The following is a 19,822-nucleotide window of genomic DNA, read 5'->3' as shown; positions in this document are numbered from 1 at the left end:
TGACCTTTAATCTTTGACATTTTGACCTTTGAACTTCTGGCAGGAAATTTTCCGGAGAATCTCCATTAGGTAATGCATGTATTATTAAGTTTCAAGAAAAATGCTGCAGGCATCAGTATAAATAAAAGGGGAAACAGTGAACCTTTGAAGAAATGACCTTGACCTTTGACCCTGACCTTTGATCCATGACCCCCAAATTCCCAAGGTAATCACTACCAGTCAGTAGGCCTACATGTATATTTACCAAGTCTCATTCTTGAAAATATTTTGAACCATTTGCATTAAATCGCAAGAATTGAAAAAAAAAATGATTTTTTTTTTCAACATTTTCACTTGACCTTTGGCCCTTATGACCTGAAACTCTCTTTGGAGAATCTTTATTTGGTGGTACGTGTATTTACAAAGTTTCAAGAAAATACCTTCGAGCATTACATATAGATCTATGGGGGGGAATAGTTCAATGTTGAGCATTTGACCTTGACCTTTTGACCTGTGATCTTCAGCATGTGCACCCAAAAGTTGCTAGGCACAATACATGCCAAGTTTCATTAGATTTAGGATGTCTCAAACGGTTTTGTAATTACGCTCCCACAAAATTGATTACGGAAGGAAGGACGGACGGACAAAACATAATGCCTCCGGCGACACTTCGTGGCGGAGGGATAAAAATAATTAACAATCCCGAAACATAATCACACACTCTCTCATAGTACACTGTACTTAAAGTAACAACGAAAAGTCCATTGTTTTTTATAACGCGTTTTCTAGCGTGTGGTTTCGCGGTTATAGTAGTTGCTAATTATGACCATACGTCGAAGGAAAGTAGTTTTTGACTTCCATTACTTTGTGAAGATTTCACCAAGACATCGCTGGTAGCTGTTTCATAATTAATCATAAAAATAGTGAAAGTGTGAAACCACTTGTCCTTATAACAACAGACTGATCTCCGATTATTACAAGGCGTCAATCAGCTCCAAGGGTATGAAATAATAGTTAATGATAGTGCACGTTTGCCTTGCTTGCACTGCAGACTCGATGAAATGGATGAACCGTGGTAAATCGTTTGCTTCATTTATAGCGGAATTGATCTCATTTAAGGGCAATTCCGGACAAGTTTTAAATAATCCTAAAAAATTATGTAAAGTAAATTAGCAAAAAAAATGATAAAGATTGAATACAAACTAGGGAAGTTATGAAACTAGTATTTCTTAACTGCACCAAAAAGTGCCAATTACAATGGGTGACTAGGGTAATTATGGCCCCCCTTTTCACATGTCCATTACTAGTAATACTACCATTATGAAAAGTTCATCTTATCTATAATACCGCAATCTATTTTATGTAAATGTAAACACACAGTTAATGTAATATGGTCCTATACCTTTAATATCAATACAAAAGAAAGTAAAAACCTGTAACTTCTCCTTTGCAAATTGCATATTAATTACCAATATGTTAACGTTAATTGTGGCGCCTTAATTTCCCCGTGGGTTGGAGTATTTGTGGCCCCCTTTCATAATCACAGTATAACTAAGATAATTCATGTAATGGAATTTCCCGTTTCCCGCTCTCTTTGCAGTTGTAAGCTTTTCATCCCCCCCCCTTTCCCTCTGAGGTACCCAAATGATACAAGCATAGCAGTCTTTTGAGTGGGTACCTCCACTTTTCTTTCGCAGAGTGTATATAGAGTGTATGTTTCTTTTTTCTTTTGTACTGATCATGTACACATGAACATGTTCTTATCCCTGTCTGGCTATGTATATTCTCAACGACTCGCATGTCAAATTTATCATATTGTTTCTTGTACATTCTGTTGAAACAAAGTGAAAATAAAGTTTGAATTTGAAATCGAATGATTTCCTATACAAAGCAAGCCTCATTTACCCATCTATTAAATTTAGAGTATAAAGTTCATCCAAGTTCAGCTTATTCGCATTTTGTCCTGACACACTGGACAAAGGAAGTAAATGGTCTAGATATGACAAATCAACAACCGATAATATAAAAGTCGCCTCCACAACATCTGACTGATTTACAAAATCAATGGCTCCAAAGGGTTTACGAGCTGCTTTCAGCCCCATGATCATTTTTTTTTCTCTCCTCATGCGCAAAGTGGAATTACGAACTGGTCTATATTGCCCTGCTCACAAGCTTACAGGATTGTTTTGCTGCAGCGTTCACACACTCGCCGTGATGCGAAATATCGCGATATTTCCCAAATCATCGCGATGATTCCAAAATAATCGCAAGATTTCTTGAGTTATGGGTTGGAATGCTAATCACGCTATATCTAGTGGGAGTGGAATTCTCGAGATCTGGATCGCGATGTAAATCTCGAAATTTGTATAGGCCTACCGCTAATTCGCGTTGGTGTGAATCCCAGATACTGTATGAGACTCACAATCCCGGGATCATTGTAGGGTCCTACATGAAAATGTTTACTATGGGACTGCAACCAAGGAGGTAGTCGGGTTCCTTATGTAATTTCGCCGGATTTTTTTGGAGAGTATCAAAATTATACATTTTTGGAAAGGTCTTTGCATAAGCAATCAGGAAAACAATGTTTCCATTTGCGCCGAAATCTATTTGGCAGCCATCTTGGATTTTTCCAAAATGGCCGCCGTAAAACATGTTTTCTTCAATAAATCGGCGTCTAAATAACCCAGAAATTTGATTTTGACAGCAAAACTATCATTTTCAAGGCCAAGAAATCCAATGGTAGCAAAATGGATAAGCTAAATTTAACAATAACCTCACATAACTGACATTTTCAATTTTATCAGTTGTTTTACAAGTGACCAGGCATAAACATTGCAATAAGTTAGTGTCCATGGCTATGGGACCTATATGCTCATCATAAGAGAAATGGATTTAATGTCTTAGGCATCTAAGAAGAATTCCAATGGCAGAGGAAACTGCATTGAAAAAAGAAGAATCAGATTCAACTCTGAACTTGCCTGACTGTAATTTCCTATTTAATTGCCTGTATTAAGTAATCAGATATAAATGTTCCACTACTCGAAATCGGTCGAGGCGTTTTAGGCTGTGCTAAAACTGCCCCCCCCCCAAATTCTTGGCCATCAGTAGCATCATTGCGAAGTAATTTGGCATGCATGACACCAGTAATCTACACGAATGTGTCATTAGATTTTTTGAAACAATAAATTTTCAGTCTTTGATTATTAATTAATTATGCAAATTAATCCCAAAAAATCATACTTAGTCTAATTAGATTATTGAGAGTCCACTTTTTGGTTCGTATATTTGTTGTAGCATATTCAACAATTGTACATCATAACAAATTTCTGAAAGTCATTTCATTTCAAATGTATTTTATTATCTTTTTATTTTCTTACATAATTTATATTTTCCTTTTGCGTTTTGTTTTTCTTTTTATTGCAAATTGACACTGACCATTTTTCTAAAGTAATAAGCATAAAATTAATAATCAAGGTGATTAATTGTATCGGGTTTTATAAGTTGTGTCTAACCAAAGAACAAGCATGATCCTCCTGACAGAATTGGTTTAATCTCTGAGGCAGCCAACTTTCTTTCCATCTCATCTCAATCATTGTCATCGTCAGTTTAATTTTTGGTCTGAATGCCCTCATTATTTTGACACTCGCTGTACAGAAACAGAATGGTTTAAAAATCTTTGCTGTAGATTCAACCATAAACTGACATGTTCTATTTCATTAACTGTTCTACAAGTAATCAGACTTAAATGTCCACTTTTGTAGTTAGTGTCCATTACAAACCAATATATACCCCTAATGACAAATATAGGTTTATTCTTTGAAGCAACGACTTTCTCCTCATTAATCATAATCTCCATTATTGCCACCCTTCAGTCCATACATTAATTGTGCTTGCTTGTTCTCGTCATTGTGACACTCAGTGCCGCACCAGCAAAGACATCGAGGGGAAACAAATAATAAGCTAGAATCAATCATAAACTCTCACCTGAATTACTGTTTTCCGATTCATTGATTATTGTACAAATCCTGCGTAAATGTTCCACCGAGGAGAAAACATGCTCTTCATGATAGAAATTGTTTAAATCTTAGAGGAAACCATTTTTTTACATCAAAAAGAAATCCAATGGTAAAAGCTGATAGCCATACTGCAGAGGATCAAACTGAGGATCCTGCAGAGCAATGCTGGTGGGTCCTTTCACTCTGGATTGGATATGGACTCTTAGGATAATGATGTCTCACAGCTCCAAGGGTGGGAGGTTGCTTGTCAATTTCTCCCCTATGCTTGCAGAAGAGATGCCATCACAGTTCCGAGATAGTCCTGATGTAGATGCATTTGGGTTAGTAAGCTGCACAGACAAGGCTTGTTATAGAGTAGCCAGCAATCCAATTTCAGTCCCGTCGTCCCCTGTGAAAAGCATCTACAGAGAACTGATTACATCTCTTCTGCCTTCATATAAACTTGCAGCCAGGTTGCTATTCTTATCATATTCCAGTGTTGTCAGCACCAGTGAACGCATAGAAGATTGGCCCTATGGCTCTCCAAGGTTCTATATCCATAGCTCAGAGGACATGAATATGGACGTGTTCGACAGGATGAGCTCGAAGTTTGCTATTAATAAACACCAGTGACTATTATTGCTATGACTTTCAGGACACTAACAGTGTGCAAGAATCTTCAGTTAATTGATTGAGGCACACTTAATCAGAAGAAGATGGGAAGAAGAAGAAGGAGGAGGAGGATATTCTGTGTCTGTAGAGAAGAAAACCTCTGCATTTAATGAGTTTCGCTGTGATGCTAAGACAGCATGGAAGATCAACAGTGTGTCTAATTTTTCATTATTCTTATCCTCGAAAATAAGTCTTTTGTTGCTCCTGGTATGCACTGAAGAAGAGATGATGACGTGTTTATGTGTTGTACTGTAGTACCCTAGAGTCTTGAAGCAAGATAGTTGGTCAGGTCATCCTTTGACTTGCTTTGTGAAAGAAATCCAGCTGCTCGTTCATCATCAATGCCAAGAGGCACCAATAGCGCATACTGTAGCATAGACAACATGAAGTTCTCCCAGTCATGGGACAACTGGGCATTTAAGGTTATGTCTGGTTGGTATGGCTCCTGCCTGTGTCAGTAGCTTGCTTTCAGACATGTTTGAATCGCTCAGCCTGGAATATTGATTGACGTTTCCTCTACTTCCATGAAGTTGCAACAATCAATCTGTAGTTCTTTCAGCTGGTAGCATTCTGAGAAGCCTTTACATCAGGTAACAATGTTGGTCTCCTCTCTTTGCAAGTTGTGGTCTTGACTTGACAAAATGTAGTATATCTACATGGTGTGGAGTGGTAGATAGACTCTAGGCAATGCCAATCGGTAAGGATGGTGCAACCGGTTCTCCAGTAAACTCTGCCTTCAGCATGTTCAGGCTGTTATACCATTAATCGTGCCATGGGTGGTTCCTTTCTCATCAGCAGTGTCCTCTGACAAGTCTGTGTAATCTATGTTGTGAAGAACGCACGGCACCCTTGAAGAATGGTGGTATATACAGACCATGGAACATTCAGGTGATTTGTACAAAACCATTGGCAAAGCGCTGTTCCAATTAACAGAATACAGCGATAAGACACAAGATCTACGCAGGTGTATGTAAATCCTATTTTCTGAGGAGATCCATCAGCATTGATGTTATTATCCCTCTTGTCACACCACACCCCCTTTGGTCTGTCCCATACACGGAAGAAAACTTTTACGCAGTGATTCCTACATAACACTTTAGCGACTTATATCACAAGTTGCCCCAACATCACCATAAATTGAGCTCAGTGCTACCTGCCTACAACATCTCATGGCATTCAAATCAAAGACAAATTTAACCGTAACTAGGCCGCGACGTTTCATGACTTTTTTCTTTCAAGTCTCCCGCATCTTTTGACACCAAATTTGCGATGCCCGGGCGCGTGGTTCCGAAGTTGCGAATAAATATGTATGTGCATGTCAGACCGAAAATTGCTCAAAAACGTGAATTTGTGTACAATTTCAATGCAAAATGTGCTTTCAGGCAAATTTCATAAAAGCATGATTATTTTGGGGTTTCATTGATTAAAATCAATTAATTACATGTTTTCTTGTTCGGAACAATGTCACGGACAAGTTTCATCGAAAAAACAACGAAAAACATAAAGTTGAAAAAACAAGGAAATACATAAGAAATTTAAAAAACAATAAAATACTTAAGAAATTTCTCCTGATGGCACATTTTTTTGTTTTATATTTGCTCAAGACACTAAAAAGCATATTTACACAAAAAATGTGCCCATTTTGAGCTTTATTTAGTAATTTATACCAAATTATCTGATTTCATGCACTGATATTATGTAATCTGTTCAAAATTAGTAAGTATTTGCAAAAAATGCTATAGGAAATGTCTCAACACACATGAAACTGGGATCATTGGAATCTCTGACCCTGAAAATGGTAGTTTAGCTGTCAAAATAAAAGCCCTATGTCACTTGGAAGTCGAGATATATTAACAAAAATATTGTTTATGGCGGCCATTTTGTAAAATCCAAGATGGCGGCCATAAAAAGTTCGGTGCAAATGGAAACATTGTTTTTCTGATTGCTTATACTATAACGATTCCAAAAATGTATAGTTTTCATACTCTCCACAAAAATCCGACGAAAGTTAAAATTGTAACATAAGGAACCCGACTAGTGAGACAAATGGTTCTCGCACCCTCCCTGCTGCAACTGATCGTTATCGTTATCGCCACAGTACCTGTCCTTGCATCATCTCATATTTCACAACCTCTTCAAAATGTTTTATGAAATGCGGCTGTAAATGAGGTTAAATATCAGTTTATGTAGGCCTAACTACTCATATCACATGCACTTTTAATTTGCTAAGAGTCGGAACTTCAAGAGTTCTTTGTCAAACACAAAGCCTGCTCAATTTCATGACCAACAAATGACATATGCGTCACACGTAACCACATCAGCTACACGGAGTCAGACTTGTCGACTAAGCGCTTTTGAAACAGGCTGGTCTACCAGATTCACAAACGTGTGCTCCCTTTGCAACCTCGCCAGTCACCAGACGTGGACCACAGCATCAGTTTCTCTCCCCCTCTCTCTCCCCGTACACACAGTTTGTTATCGTCCTACGCTCCCTGGGGAAGAGCAGGAGGACCCGGTTTCCACTGGCACACAGCACTAGAAACTTGTTGCTCTCAAAAAGTTTTCCCCTCGCGTCCACCAAGAACGGGGATAAATAATGGGAAAAGAATTCCATGTGTTAAAAGAAGGACTTCCTTGTATTCTTTCATAACTCGTGATATATTATGTAAAAAAGAAATAATAACTTGCAATCGGTAACTGACGTTATTCGCTGCATACAGTCTTACGCAACGTTTCGACCTTCAACAAGTTTACAAGTTTACAAGTTTATTTTATCGACGATCCTTCAGAGTATGACCTACTTCAAATTTCCGTCAAGCCATTCCGGGCCGGGGCAACCCACTTATTGAAATTAAATATTTAGGTGACCTATATGATAAGTGTATCGTGAAGAGTGTTTTGCACCCGACACATCGTTGAAAATCACTAATCGAATATCCCTGGTGATGGATAATCAGACCCACAAATTTACAAACAAATGTAATATAATCATCACTAATATAATCATCACGACTTAGTCACTGTTATGTTGCACATTAGAGAGTTCGAGACGTAGGAGAAGTTAAGGGGAAGGGTCAAGGGTCACTCGCAACAGTCCAGAAACCCACCAGTGAAAACGGGGCTACTCTCCTTTACGCCGCATCATCGTACCAAAAAAAAAAAAAAAAAATCATGCGGCAGCGGAGGTTGTCACGCCGCGTAAACATTTGGCTTCCATTTGAGACATCCAAGTACATCGTGCGACGTTCTAAGCATTTCCTCTCGACTATTGTATCGATACTTCAAGAATTATTAGCATCAAAGCTGACCAGCCTGCTGATGTTGCCACATGTCCATTGAACTCTGGTGAACTTTTCTCCTACACAGCGCGCCATCAAGTCCTGCATTTCGTTACTTTCATTTATTGCATGCTCTGACATTCAATATGCCTTAATATTAATCTTAAAGATTGCGAGTCACTTTCTTTTCTTCTATTCTCTTCTAGAAATTAATCTCTAATACGTCTACAGACAGACAAGTTAAATAATACCAATTCAGGTTGAACCATTGTTGTGAACTGACGAAATTATTCGGCATCTGATCTCATATACATCTCAAACTTCTCCCGCCCGACGAGTAAATATCATAAGAAAAATCGAATCTGTGAAGTCATGGCAGAGCGGTCACTTGCATCCAAGTGTGTTTGTTGGGTTTCTTTTATTTTTCATTTCACTCTCTCAGTAGAACCTTACACAACATACCTTGCTTTCTTCGAGCAAATAACTGCAAACGACGCAGTAGTCGTAGGTCATGAGGTAGATTTACAATGTCATCATTTTTAACGCAACACGGCCTTTCATTGTTTCGCTCAAATCTTTTGTCTACCAACGTTATACCACTAGCATGATAGCATGTTTAGTTTTTCCGCCCTGATAGCGGTATGTTGGAAAACATTGCAATATAGCAGAGAGTAATTTAGTTTCCAAAGGGTGAATTTATGAGTGAATTGAAGTGACATACCTCGACAGCATCTTCCATCAAATCGTTGTAGAACAGAGGTCTCGGTTTTGCTGTTACCAGCCCAAACCACAGGACGGGAAGGCAAAACAGTAATAAAGTCCTCATTTTGATCTTGCCACTCCCTGCTCCTCCACTCCTCAGGTGATCGTGTTAGGTATGGCAGGCTGCAGAATACCGTCACAATTCAATGGCGCCAAATTATCGCTCGGTGATCTCAAGACAAATCGTTGGATGGAGAGGGTGTGATGTGACATGCAACGTGTCAGAAAGCACTGGAGGTACGGTGGCCCAATCTTTCCGTGCGCTGTACTCACTAACACACCCAGGGGACACCTCGCTAAGTCTCGAACGAACCGACGATCGTTTCGACTCCCAAAAAGTCAGCAAAGAGGACGGTTGGAGTGAAAAGTTAGTACTTTAAACTCTCAACAGAGAACAGAGATCACTACACTCTCGTCCCCCTGGTCCTCTAATTGCTGAAAAATGGGGTCAGAAAATATCAAGGTTCGAGTGACGGAGGTAGCGAGAGGGGTCCGCTCTACAGCTGGGGAGAGACAGGATCGGAACCGTGTGAAGATAGACCTCCGACAAGCGGACAAACTTTACACGGAGACTGCACCACCTGTAGTGACACGCACATATCACACACGCACACACACATTCCGTATGAACAGGTTCACTTTGCTTCGTCGTTCATTTTTTTTTTTCCATCGGGTGGTAGACTAAGTTCAAGTCGGTACAGGTTGGGGAGGACTTTTATGTAAGATGTGAACGGCGTGGCAAGTGATCTTCATTCTTAATGAGTTTCATGTCTTCTTCCAAGGAAGAACAGTAGGTATAGTTAATCTCAACGTTTCCTTCAGCATGTGAAGTCACGTTGTCAGATCAGTTATGCTAAATAAGTACAGCTAGGACACTCGATATATCGAGTGGAAATACCTGCAGGTTTAAAGTTGTTGGATTCCTATTTTTACGTACACAAATCAACGCTGACTAAAGTTCGGAGGGTATTTGGATATGACTTGCTAAAGAACGAATGATGGATGTCTCTTCAACTCTGCTTCTATTTAGCAGGGAATGTACGTCTACATTGATTTCTTTTATTTCTGTCCTTTGTTTCTGTCTGTCTGTCTATCTTTCCTATATATTTATTTCTATTCTTTTCTTCATTTCTTTCTCTTGCTCCTCCCCCTCTCTCCCTGTTACATAAATACGGGGGGGGGGGGGATGTGCGAATTCTGTATATTCAACGATATAATCAGAGAGCAAAAAACAAATGAGGAGAATTTGACATTTGCAAAGAGCTCATTCTGCCCAACGCGGCCGAGGAAGCTTCTGTCTTTTTGATACTTAAGGGAGTCGGGGGAGGGTAGAATACTCGATATCAAGCACTTGAAATATTTTAAAACTTGAATAAGGATATTGCTTTGACATAAGATGTAACCAACAACAAAAAAAAAAAAATGGGTAAAACAAATCAGAGGACAGGTGTAGTGTTGACACAATGCTCTGTCAAGCCGGGGAAGGTCGAGTGCGCCCTCTACGGATTTCAAGTGAAGAAGGGATTGTTTATCATGCAACAGAAATTACGGTGCGATCGTGAACTTGAAGTACACCCAGATTGAGTCATTTCATGCTTTCAAGCTCGTCTCTAGACTTTCATAAGGATTGTCATGAACATTCGAAGAGGAAAACAACTTCTTTTTTTTTCAGCTTACTGACTGGATAAAATTCTAAGGGGGAATTCAATCCCAAAACATAGCATAGATCCAATGAACGTAGAAATATCAGAAGAACACACTCATGAAGTTTGAGGAAAATCGGACAATTTGTTCCTGCATTATTAGTTCATATTTCATAGTTTTGTTAAATTCATAGGTCGTCATCGCTGGATAAGAATACTACATCATTCCATGACGTCAGATTCTGAGAGGAGAGATAATTATAAAGATAAACAAGGGGGAAATCCACACAATTTCATTTTTGTTGATAAAAAGTACACAGTCCCTCAACTTGTTAAAGACATGATGCTATGCTCATTTAGATTTATTCTTTGCTGCAATTTGAATCCCTGACAACACCTATCGGTCAGCGATTGATCTACCATGAGCACAAAATCAATAGATTTACTATTCTACAGAAAACAGATAAATGAATTTTCATATGAGATGTTCAATTGAAACTAAACCATTTTCTTGACTTAATTGTTACAATCCTCTTTTTAACATTTTATTTTATTATTTACACTAACGTTTTTTTAAACTATATTCGTTACCTTTATTCATGTTTTATTTAGACGTCAAATCGAGATTTAAAATGAAATCTGCGTGGTAAAGTTGAATATTAAAGGACATATACACTAAATTAATTAGAAATATATCAAGAACTACAGCAGAATGGACGAAGGTTCGTAAGTTGAAAGATTAAATAAGAATATTTTGAACTATTATAGTTTTATAGTATGTTCTCAATGAATGATGGAACAACGCACATTGGGAGACTTAATGACGCCATCACTTCAACAGTCTCCCATTTTTTACTATCAAAACAAGCAAACAAATAAACAAATATAAATGGATGGGACACATGCTACTTGTTCTTATTGATTTATTGCCCCCCCCCCCAAAAAAAAACCCCAAAACCAAGCAAAGTAAAAAACATATTTGTGTTCAGCTAAAAATGGGTGACTTTTGACGTGATGAATCATCACACTTGTGTCGTTGTTCTGAATATCACAGTATCACGAAAACATTTGGAAGTTTCATATCAACAACTGCGCTATAAGGTCAGAATGTGATGAATCCTGTACTTACAACTAGTTGACATTTTTTTAAAATTTCACCCTGATTTTCAAACCCAACTTTTCCCCGTTGTTAAAGGAGAGTTGTACCATGTTAGTACGAAATTAATGATAACAATACTCATTACAAAACTTCTGTCGTTATATCATATTCCATCATAAATCTTACTTTTAAAAAAAAGACGATATAATTTGTTATTCGGTAGGGGCGTCGTTAGATACTTGAGGAAACACTTTCTGACTGTCAGTGTCATCCAGGATTTACTTTCGTAAAACCAAATTTTTAAATGTGATCGAAGAGAAGTCAATATTTAATCTAGGTGGAGAATTTGTGGGCACAAAGAATTATTTCTTCTATCCGGACAAGGCTCAAACTATTCTTAATTCAGTTTGAAAGTTTGTTTTTATTTCTTTTATCTACTCAGCCAAATACATTTGAACGTTCCCTTCCTGCATGTTAAATTCAAACACGCACATACCAGGATGGCCTCATTCAATAAAGGTTATCAGCATTGGGTGGAGAATATTGTATCAAATGAGCATGAAATGATACCAATACTCATTACAAAACCTGTTTTTCTATTTTATGAAATTCCGCTATAAATCTTACTTTAAAAAAGATGCTATAATTCATGAAACATTGGAGCCATCGTAGCGTACTGGAGGAAACACTTTCTGACTTTCAATGTCATCCACATTTAAAACCGAATTCTCAGGATGTGATCAAGGAGAAGTCAAATACATGTGTATTCAATCTAGGTGGAGATGGTTGACATAAAGAATTATTTCTTCTATCCAGACAAGGCTCAAAATTGTAAAAGGCTAAATCTTTTTGATTCAGTTTGAATGTTTGTTTTCATTTCATTTATTTACACAGCAAAACATATTTGAACGTTTGCTTCTTGTATGTTAAATTCCTCCACGCACAGATGAGGAGGGCTTCATTCAATGAACGTCACAAGGGCAACTTCAGACATTTAGGCAGGGAGATGGATAGAGTCCTTCTCTTCCTGGCCCCACCAAGGTCATGGAGTAGTCCCATCTCTCCCACACCGCATCCTTCCTCGTTTATGTCATCTCGTTTCTTTTTTACTCATAATCATATTTTCTCGATGTCGCAGGATACGGTAGAATTTCACATGATTAAAGCGTATGTCTGTTGATCTTCGTGACCGATATCGCTTAGTATTCTGCAACATTTCTCATGCATCGCTTAGGTTTGTGATTCTGTCTGTCCTTTCCGGTTTCCTTCCCTGATCTATCCCAATGTCAATTGATGCTGACTTTACACGTCGGCTGAATCATCATTACGTCATTGAAGGTCAGAAAAGGTCAACAAAACAACGTGATGGAATAGTCTCTGGAGTCTCCACGAGTCTCGTACTTGTGTTATGAGTAGGATTTTAGCCAGACGGGAAATAAAAATCCCTGCAGCTGTTCTTTTGTCGTTTTATTAGCGTTTCCCAAGAACTCAACGCGTCAAAATATAGTACAAATAACATTAACAGGTGACAGTTACTATAGTGCAATGCAGGTACACTGAATAAATGGTGAAAGTTTTTCCTGTTTTTTTCTTCTTCAGGAAATTGGAAAAGCATGAACTAAAACAAATCTCAAACCGACATTATAAATGAACAACATTAACAACATAGTGGTTATGCTTTGAAGATTGCGAATTTCCTCGATTCTAAAAGTGGGTCCTGATTGTGACCCACTTTTGCTCTCGATCATTTGTTTCTGCATGCGAAGACTGGGACGGGCGCCTGCATTATTCACACAAGCATCTCAAACGTATGAAATGTAAAATGCCAGCTGAAATTTGATTCGGAAATATGACATGGAACAAAGAGAAAAACACAATTCGACATTATCAAACTCAGGAAACGTCAAACATGTCTCTCGAATTTTCCAGCATAAAACCATGGTAAAGTCGAGGTAGTTTCCAACTTGCCAATTTTCTTTCCGGGTAAGTTTCTTCTTCTTCTTCATCATCTTCATCATCGTCTTCTTCTTCTTCTTCTTCTTCTCCTTCCTTTTTCTTTTTCTTTTTCGTTCTTTCTTCTTCTTCTTCTTGGTGTCCTCTCTTATGACTACAACTAATAGGCCTATATAGGCCTAATATACATGCAATATCATATGTACAATATGTTTATGTGTGTATGTGTGTATTGAATATGGCACTTCATGCCGATGAAGGTTTACAACCCGTGAAAATTTCATTTTTCTCCTATTTAACATTTACTTGGAATAACAAAAAGACGATTTCTTATACCACACCCCCATCTTAATTCTTCAAAAACGCACAATATTTTGTGATCATAATATATGATATGATCCCACGTTAGAATTTCATTTTCCTTCTTGTGAGTGTATGAAAAGTTTGGTCCATTAAACTCCTACTCTGCAAAATCTCACTTCGGTTCAATTAATTTCAGGGGTACAACTTCCCCTGCTGTCATTTGCTGAATATACTCTTGGATGGCATTTACCTCCAAGTTACATGTGGATCAAATCAATAAAGAAATACAAGTACTTGCCATGCACATTATTGATGTTTGAAGAAAGTCTCTCAATTCAATTCAATTTTTCAATTCAATTCAATTCAATTTATTTCACACACCATTCTCATGTGTCACAAACCCCTTGTGGGGACAAGTACATTGCTTAGTATAATTACAAAAAATTGAACAAGGTTGATATTTACATGGAATGTTGCGTGGGGGACCTTGAGAAAGCACAGCTTGTTAAACAAGGTCCCCTCAAAAAAGAAATATTACATGCAGATGAGTGGAAGTGATATACAGTGTGTTGCAAAATGAATGAAGGTCTGAGGTGGGAAACAAAAAACAAGAGGAGGGAGGAAGAGAGGAAAAGAAGTAAAAGACGGAGAGTAGTGACATACAGTTCAAATAGGTGTAAATACACACATTGGTCGTTAATTAAAAGTCATATTATCATCAATCAACGTAAGATGCAAGGAGATGTTTTTTTAAATCTTTGCTTGAATACAGATAAACTGGGGGCAGATTTAACATCAATTGGCAAATTGTTCCAAAGCTCAATCGATCGATCCATTCTAAAAGTTACGAACTTCAAAGTTTTTGTTGAACCCATGTTACATCTGGTCAGCTCTGGGTAAGAAGACGACAATAATTCGTTAGGTCACAGTGAGGTGACGACACAGAGAAGAAATAAAGAGAATTCAACCATTTTTCATTTTTCTTTCATAATGAAAGAGCACTTGACCTACTACTTATTTTTAAGGAAGTATAATCATTAAGCTGTGATTGATTTCATGTAAATATTTGTGATTAATTCCACAGAGTAAAGAAAAAGGACGAAGATTATCGAATTCATTTTTCCTGAAGAAAACAATCTGCTAACTTCTTTGCAGTCATTGTATAAGTAGATTTTCAGGCAGTGCAAGAGCTTTCACAATGAAGTTCGTTTGTGGTAATTGTTTGTTGTGTCGAGCTCCATGTTTGCAGATAGGTCGAAGAATTCTCTGCACACGAACGTGAAGTCACACACATCACGCCCTCTTTGATGGAAAATGACGACATCAGATGACAGTGTATATTCCATGAATCGCAGTAACCGCACAGCTGTAGATTCCATTGCCCGGATGTATTACTTCTTCTCTTTCTTCTTCTTCTTCTTCTTCTTCTTCTTCTTCTTCTTCTTCTTCTTTTTCTTCTCAAAAAGAGAGAAAAAGGAGTTGATGAGAAGAAACGATACAAATGAGACAAAAATACATGTACAGGGACAGTGTACTAACTATGGGAGAAGCAGTGCTAATTGATTGCAGTGTCTTCATGCAATCATCTTAAGCAGTATTGCTATGTTTAAATGAGTAAGCCTACAAGTAAATAAAACAAAACAAAAAAACCCAACAACAATTGGAGATTATGGTTACTTCCCTCCTCGCTCACGAACTTACCGGTAGATCTAATTCAAATAAACAACAAATACAACAATTTAGTCGTACTTATCAAAGTTAATCCCCGCCTCCGGATCTATGGCTGGTTAAAATGCCATAATTTAAATTAAATTATTATTATATATATATATATATATATGTACGCCAATCGGAGGTGCGCGTTTGTCCTATCTTATACCGAACCGAATACAATATACATTGTATTGTATAACATATGACGGTTAGGATGAAACTTTTATTTTTCCCACAGTGCCTGATGTCTCGAAGCTCCAATGCAACACATGAATTGGTGCAGAGCATTTAAAGGGACATTCCAGACGATTTTCATAATTTCACATCATGGAGTACATAAATCAACAGCTCCATGTATAGATTTGTGGAATTTATCGTGGTTCTTGAGCAGAGAAACAATACTTTGAAAAACCTTAAACAAATTACACTGAACAAGGATAATGACATAGGAGGTTCACATATTTCAGAAATGTAGCAGTGTAATTCCATTACAATACCGCTTGCTTACGAGTTCACCTGTGTATAATCTATGCATGCCTTCTTCTTTTGTTCTGCTTCCTTGAGCCCCAACTCATGCATTCTTATGGTGACTCTGCCATGTCATCATCCTTGTTCATTGCAATTTGTTCTAAATTTTGAAAATATTCTTATTCTTCATTCCAGTTATCACAAATCCTGAAACTCTGTCCTCAGTATAACTAATTTATAGTTGTTCAAATGTAAAAATCTGAAAATCATCCGGAGGTCTCCTTTAACGTGTATTGATCTGGGTTCCCTTTGTGTGTATGCTAACAGACAGTTCTGTTTAGAAAGGCTTTTCAATTCGACCTCTTTCAAGCTCTGAAATATTGGCGAACGAAATTCTGCTATTGCTGACCGATCTGACATACTAATTATTATAAAAGTTGATTGGTTTGAGGGGGGGGGGGGGGTGTAAGAGAGACCATTCGAGAGGGACTTGATTCAAACACTAGGATGGTAAACTGAAACAGCGCCAACTATTGTCGTCGTCGAGTGAAGACTGACACAATAAACATCGAGCCGCAGGGATTTCGAAGTGGAATATGTGTCGACGCCAATCGGAGGTGCGCGTTTGTCCTATCTTATACCGAACCGAATACAATATACATTGTATATACAAACCACGGGAAATTTTGGACATTTAATGTTAGTCCTAGCATTTTAAAGAGACCTCCGCTGTTAGCCCTGACAGTCATGACTAACACCTCTGGGTAAGGTGGATCAACCAAAGCCCCATCACTTTGTCTTACCAAAGATGATAAAATAAAGCTGGGAAATGTATATAATTATAAATATTCACTTTGGACAGGCTATCTTCGTACAGAGTGTTCGATCGATGTCCGGATGGTAGAACATGTGATAATCACGTTTACTCAGAGTAGTAATAAAAGACTGATGAACCTTTAATCATCTTCTTGTGTAAACGTTATTATTATATGATATATAAAACCCTGAAAGCCTGTTAGAAAGTAATTACCACTCGAATTCTTTAAATCCCCCACTTTTTGATAATCGTGGGAATCATTATGAAGATTTTCCATTTATTTACAATATTTTTATGATATGAAGTGAATCAACTTAACAGATTAATGCAGGCTTCATAGCGATATGATAATAACCGAAACATTTTAACTTAGAACTCCAGACAGTGAATATGATAGAAATGCTTGAACCCATACATATAAACGCTGAGTATAAAAACAAGTAAGTGTTCGTGTGTGTATATTAGTGTGAAGTAAAATTAACAAGATACAGATAGGTAGAAAGAAAGAGAGCGAGACTGCCATGCCATGCCATGCCCACCCTATCCCTCCGTTTCATCTTGATCCCCTTTAAATCTCCCAAGCCACACCGCTCTAGAACTCGTCACATTTGCCAGATCCTCCTTGGAAACGATCCAAGAAAATAACGAGAACGGAAAGTAGGCGTTGCCAAGACATTATAACAAGCCATCTGTTGATCAGACAATCTCCGACACAGATCCTTGTGTCGCCAGGCGGTGTGTTGCTTGTACATCTTGAAGAAGACTATTTCATGACCTTCCCCAAGGGAAAGGTCATCTCCACGGTGACGTCTCTTCGATCACGTGGTTGGAGTACACATTTTTAGCAGCTGTGTTCATGTGATTTTAATAAAACGTGATAAAATCTCGAATTTAAGGTTTGACTCCTGGAGAGCCCAAGTCTGACTTTGTTCGCATTCCGCTGTTGCATGAAGAACCTGCCCACGATACCAAAGACCTACAGACTTTATTTACAGGTTCTTATTACCATGGACATAGCTCCATATGTTATCACCAAACACATCTTAGAAGAGTGTTTTGACAAGAGTTCTTGCGTGATTAAAACAAAATAAAAGGCGTAGCCACCTGGCCTCTTCTGACCGTCCGTCACTGCTATTCGAAAGGAGACTATTAGCTTGATTTGCAGTGTGCTCACTAAAGGTAACGACAGAGATTGATACGATTCCACTATCATCAAATAACTTCGTCTCCTCTTTATGGCTAGTTTCACCAGAACAACCCATAAGGTAATGTTAACTTTTAGAAGTGGTAAATGAAGCAATTATACAATCTTGTCTTGTAATATCTTGTCTCGTAAGACACGTTACTCTCGAATGCCTCGAAATTTGTTTTTCTCTTTCCTATGTTGAAGACGATTATGTCAGGACTGATCCTCACGATTGATAGCGCACATTTGACGTTGCAATGGATAGCAGAAATTACATTGCACACACTCGCATCATCTCGGAATAACTTGTGTAAAACATAGATACATGGCCATGTCACTGCCTATCAAGCCACCAACGCCTGCATAAAATACACCATATGGCTTTACCATATACTTACAAAGTGTTGGATTAAATTGAGCTCTACATAAATACACTTCACACAAATTAGCGAGGACTGTAAATGGTTCAAGTGGAATGCTAGCCAGCCTCTGGCTCCTGTATTTCCTGGATCCTATTTCTGGCTGCTTCGGCCCTACAGTATAGTCTCCTACATGTCAGTTATTTTTTTTTTCAGTACCAAGGTAATCAAACGACTGGTACGCAGTCTAAAATGTGCGAGGGGGGGGGGGGCATATGACTCCATCATGTTGCCTAAGGGTAATTTAATTGAAGATGTACCTGACCCTTCGGCCTTCTCAGTTTGGGCGCATATTAGAAGAAAATTGATTGGCGAGTGATATCAACTCCAACCATACGCCGAGTGTTCCGGTCTCCCTGTGGACAATTCAGTCAAGGTTATCGAGGCCAGAGGGTGGGGATAAGGGGGGGGGGGGGGGGGTGAGGGGTGAAGACTTCAGAGGTGAGGGAATGGGTTTATTTCGTGGTTTTCTTGAAGGAAGCGGAGGAAATTTCTATATTTATACCGTATCTGAAGACTTGCACGTTATTTGCGTACCTTTCAATAGAATACAACGTATATCGGAATATTATAGCAAGGGCCGTACCAAACACACAGTTGCACAGGAAGGTGGACAGCATTCTTTTCCATCTTCAGTGTTGAGAAGACAACATTGTCTCTCTCACATTCACATTCACATTGATATATAGCGCACTTTATCACTTTGTATCCGTTTTCTCTTTCACCGCATCGACCACTACAAACAAACACTACGGAGGCGTTTGAATGCCACAGAGAGCAAACTAATTCCTCGACTTTTAGATTTATTTTGTTTGTTTTGTTTTGTTTCAAGAAGGTGAGGTCCTTTAGCGACTTTTTGGGTCTGACAAGGTCTATCAAGAATATCGTCGAATTCTCACCTCCTTTTCGGACCCGAACAGGTTGAGAAGGAATTACATCTCGTCTTCTCGGTGATACAATAACCTTCTGCAGATCACCGCTCATCACTGTGACATCTACTTAGCAAGTCAGTCACACACACACACACACACACACACACACACACGCACACACGCACACACACACACGCACACACGCACACACGCACACACGCACACACGCACACACGCACACACGCACACACACACACGCACACACACACACGCACACACACACACACACGCACACACACACGTACCAGATAGGTGAAGAGGAGACCCCTAAGCTTCATGTCATGAATTTTCACATCCTGACATTGAATGCAACAAAGATTCAGAACATTTTATTCACTGGCTTGATTTTATTCGCGCAGTATGTTTTAAGTGAAAACAGGAATTGGTTACAGCATAAATCTACACATTTGAATATACATGTACCTTGTAACTAAAGAATCGTTTGGATACACTAAATAGTTATTGATATAAACAGGATATCAAAAAGTAAAAGGACATTAATGGCAAGATTATGATGACAAAGACTTTTGAGTCATACGAAGTGAAATCAAGAAATGTGAATACAAACTAATGTATGAGAGATTTTGAAATTCAGTCAATAAT

General features: G+C 38.3%; 1 protein-coding gene across 1 annotated transcript in view; it reads right to left on the bottom strand.

Annotated features, from left to right (window-relative positions):
• LOC139729543 (tolloid-like protein 2) overlaps positions 1 to 9,231 on the bottom strand; it is a 39,771-nt gene extending 30,540 nt beyond the window's left edge. Inside the window, exon 1 of the mRNA XM_071640471.1 lies at positions 8,646 to 9,231. Coding sequence (XP_071496572.1) covers positions 8,646 to 8,750 — 105 coding nt within the window. The 5' untranslated portion in view covers positions 8,751 to 9,231. The remainder of the gene's footprint in view (positions 1 to 8,645) is intronic.
• Positions 9,232 to 19,822: the final 10,591 nt, after the last annotated feature.

The sequence above is a fragment of the Diadema antillarum genome, unplaced genomic scaffold, assembly GCF_040938485.1.
Source record: "Diadema antillarum isolate AM-2024a unplaced genomic scaffold, OU_Dant_1.0 seq00000244_RagTag, whole genome shotgun sequence".
In the NCBI taxonomy this organism is placed as follows: Eukaryota; Metazoa; Echinodermata; class Echinoidea; order Diadematoida; family Diadematidae; genus Diadema; species Diadema antillarum.
Note: the sequence above shows the minus strand (reverse complement) of the source record. Positions and strands in the feature narration are given on the sequence as shown.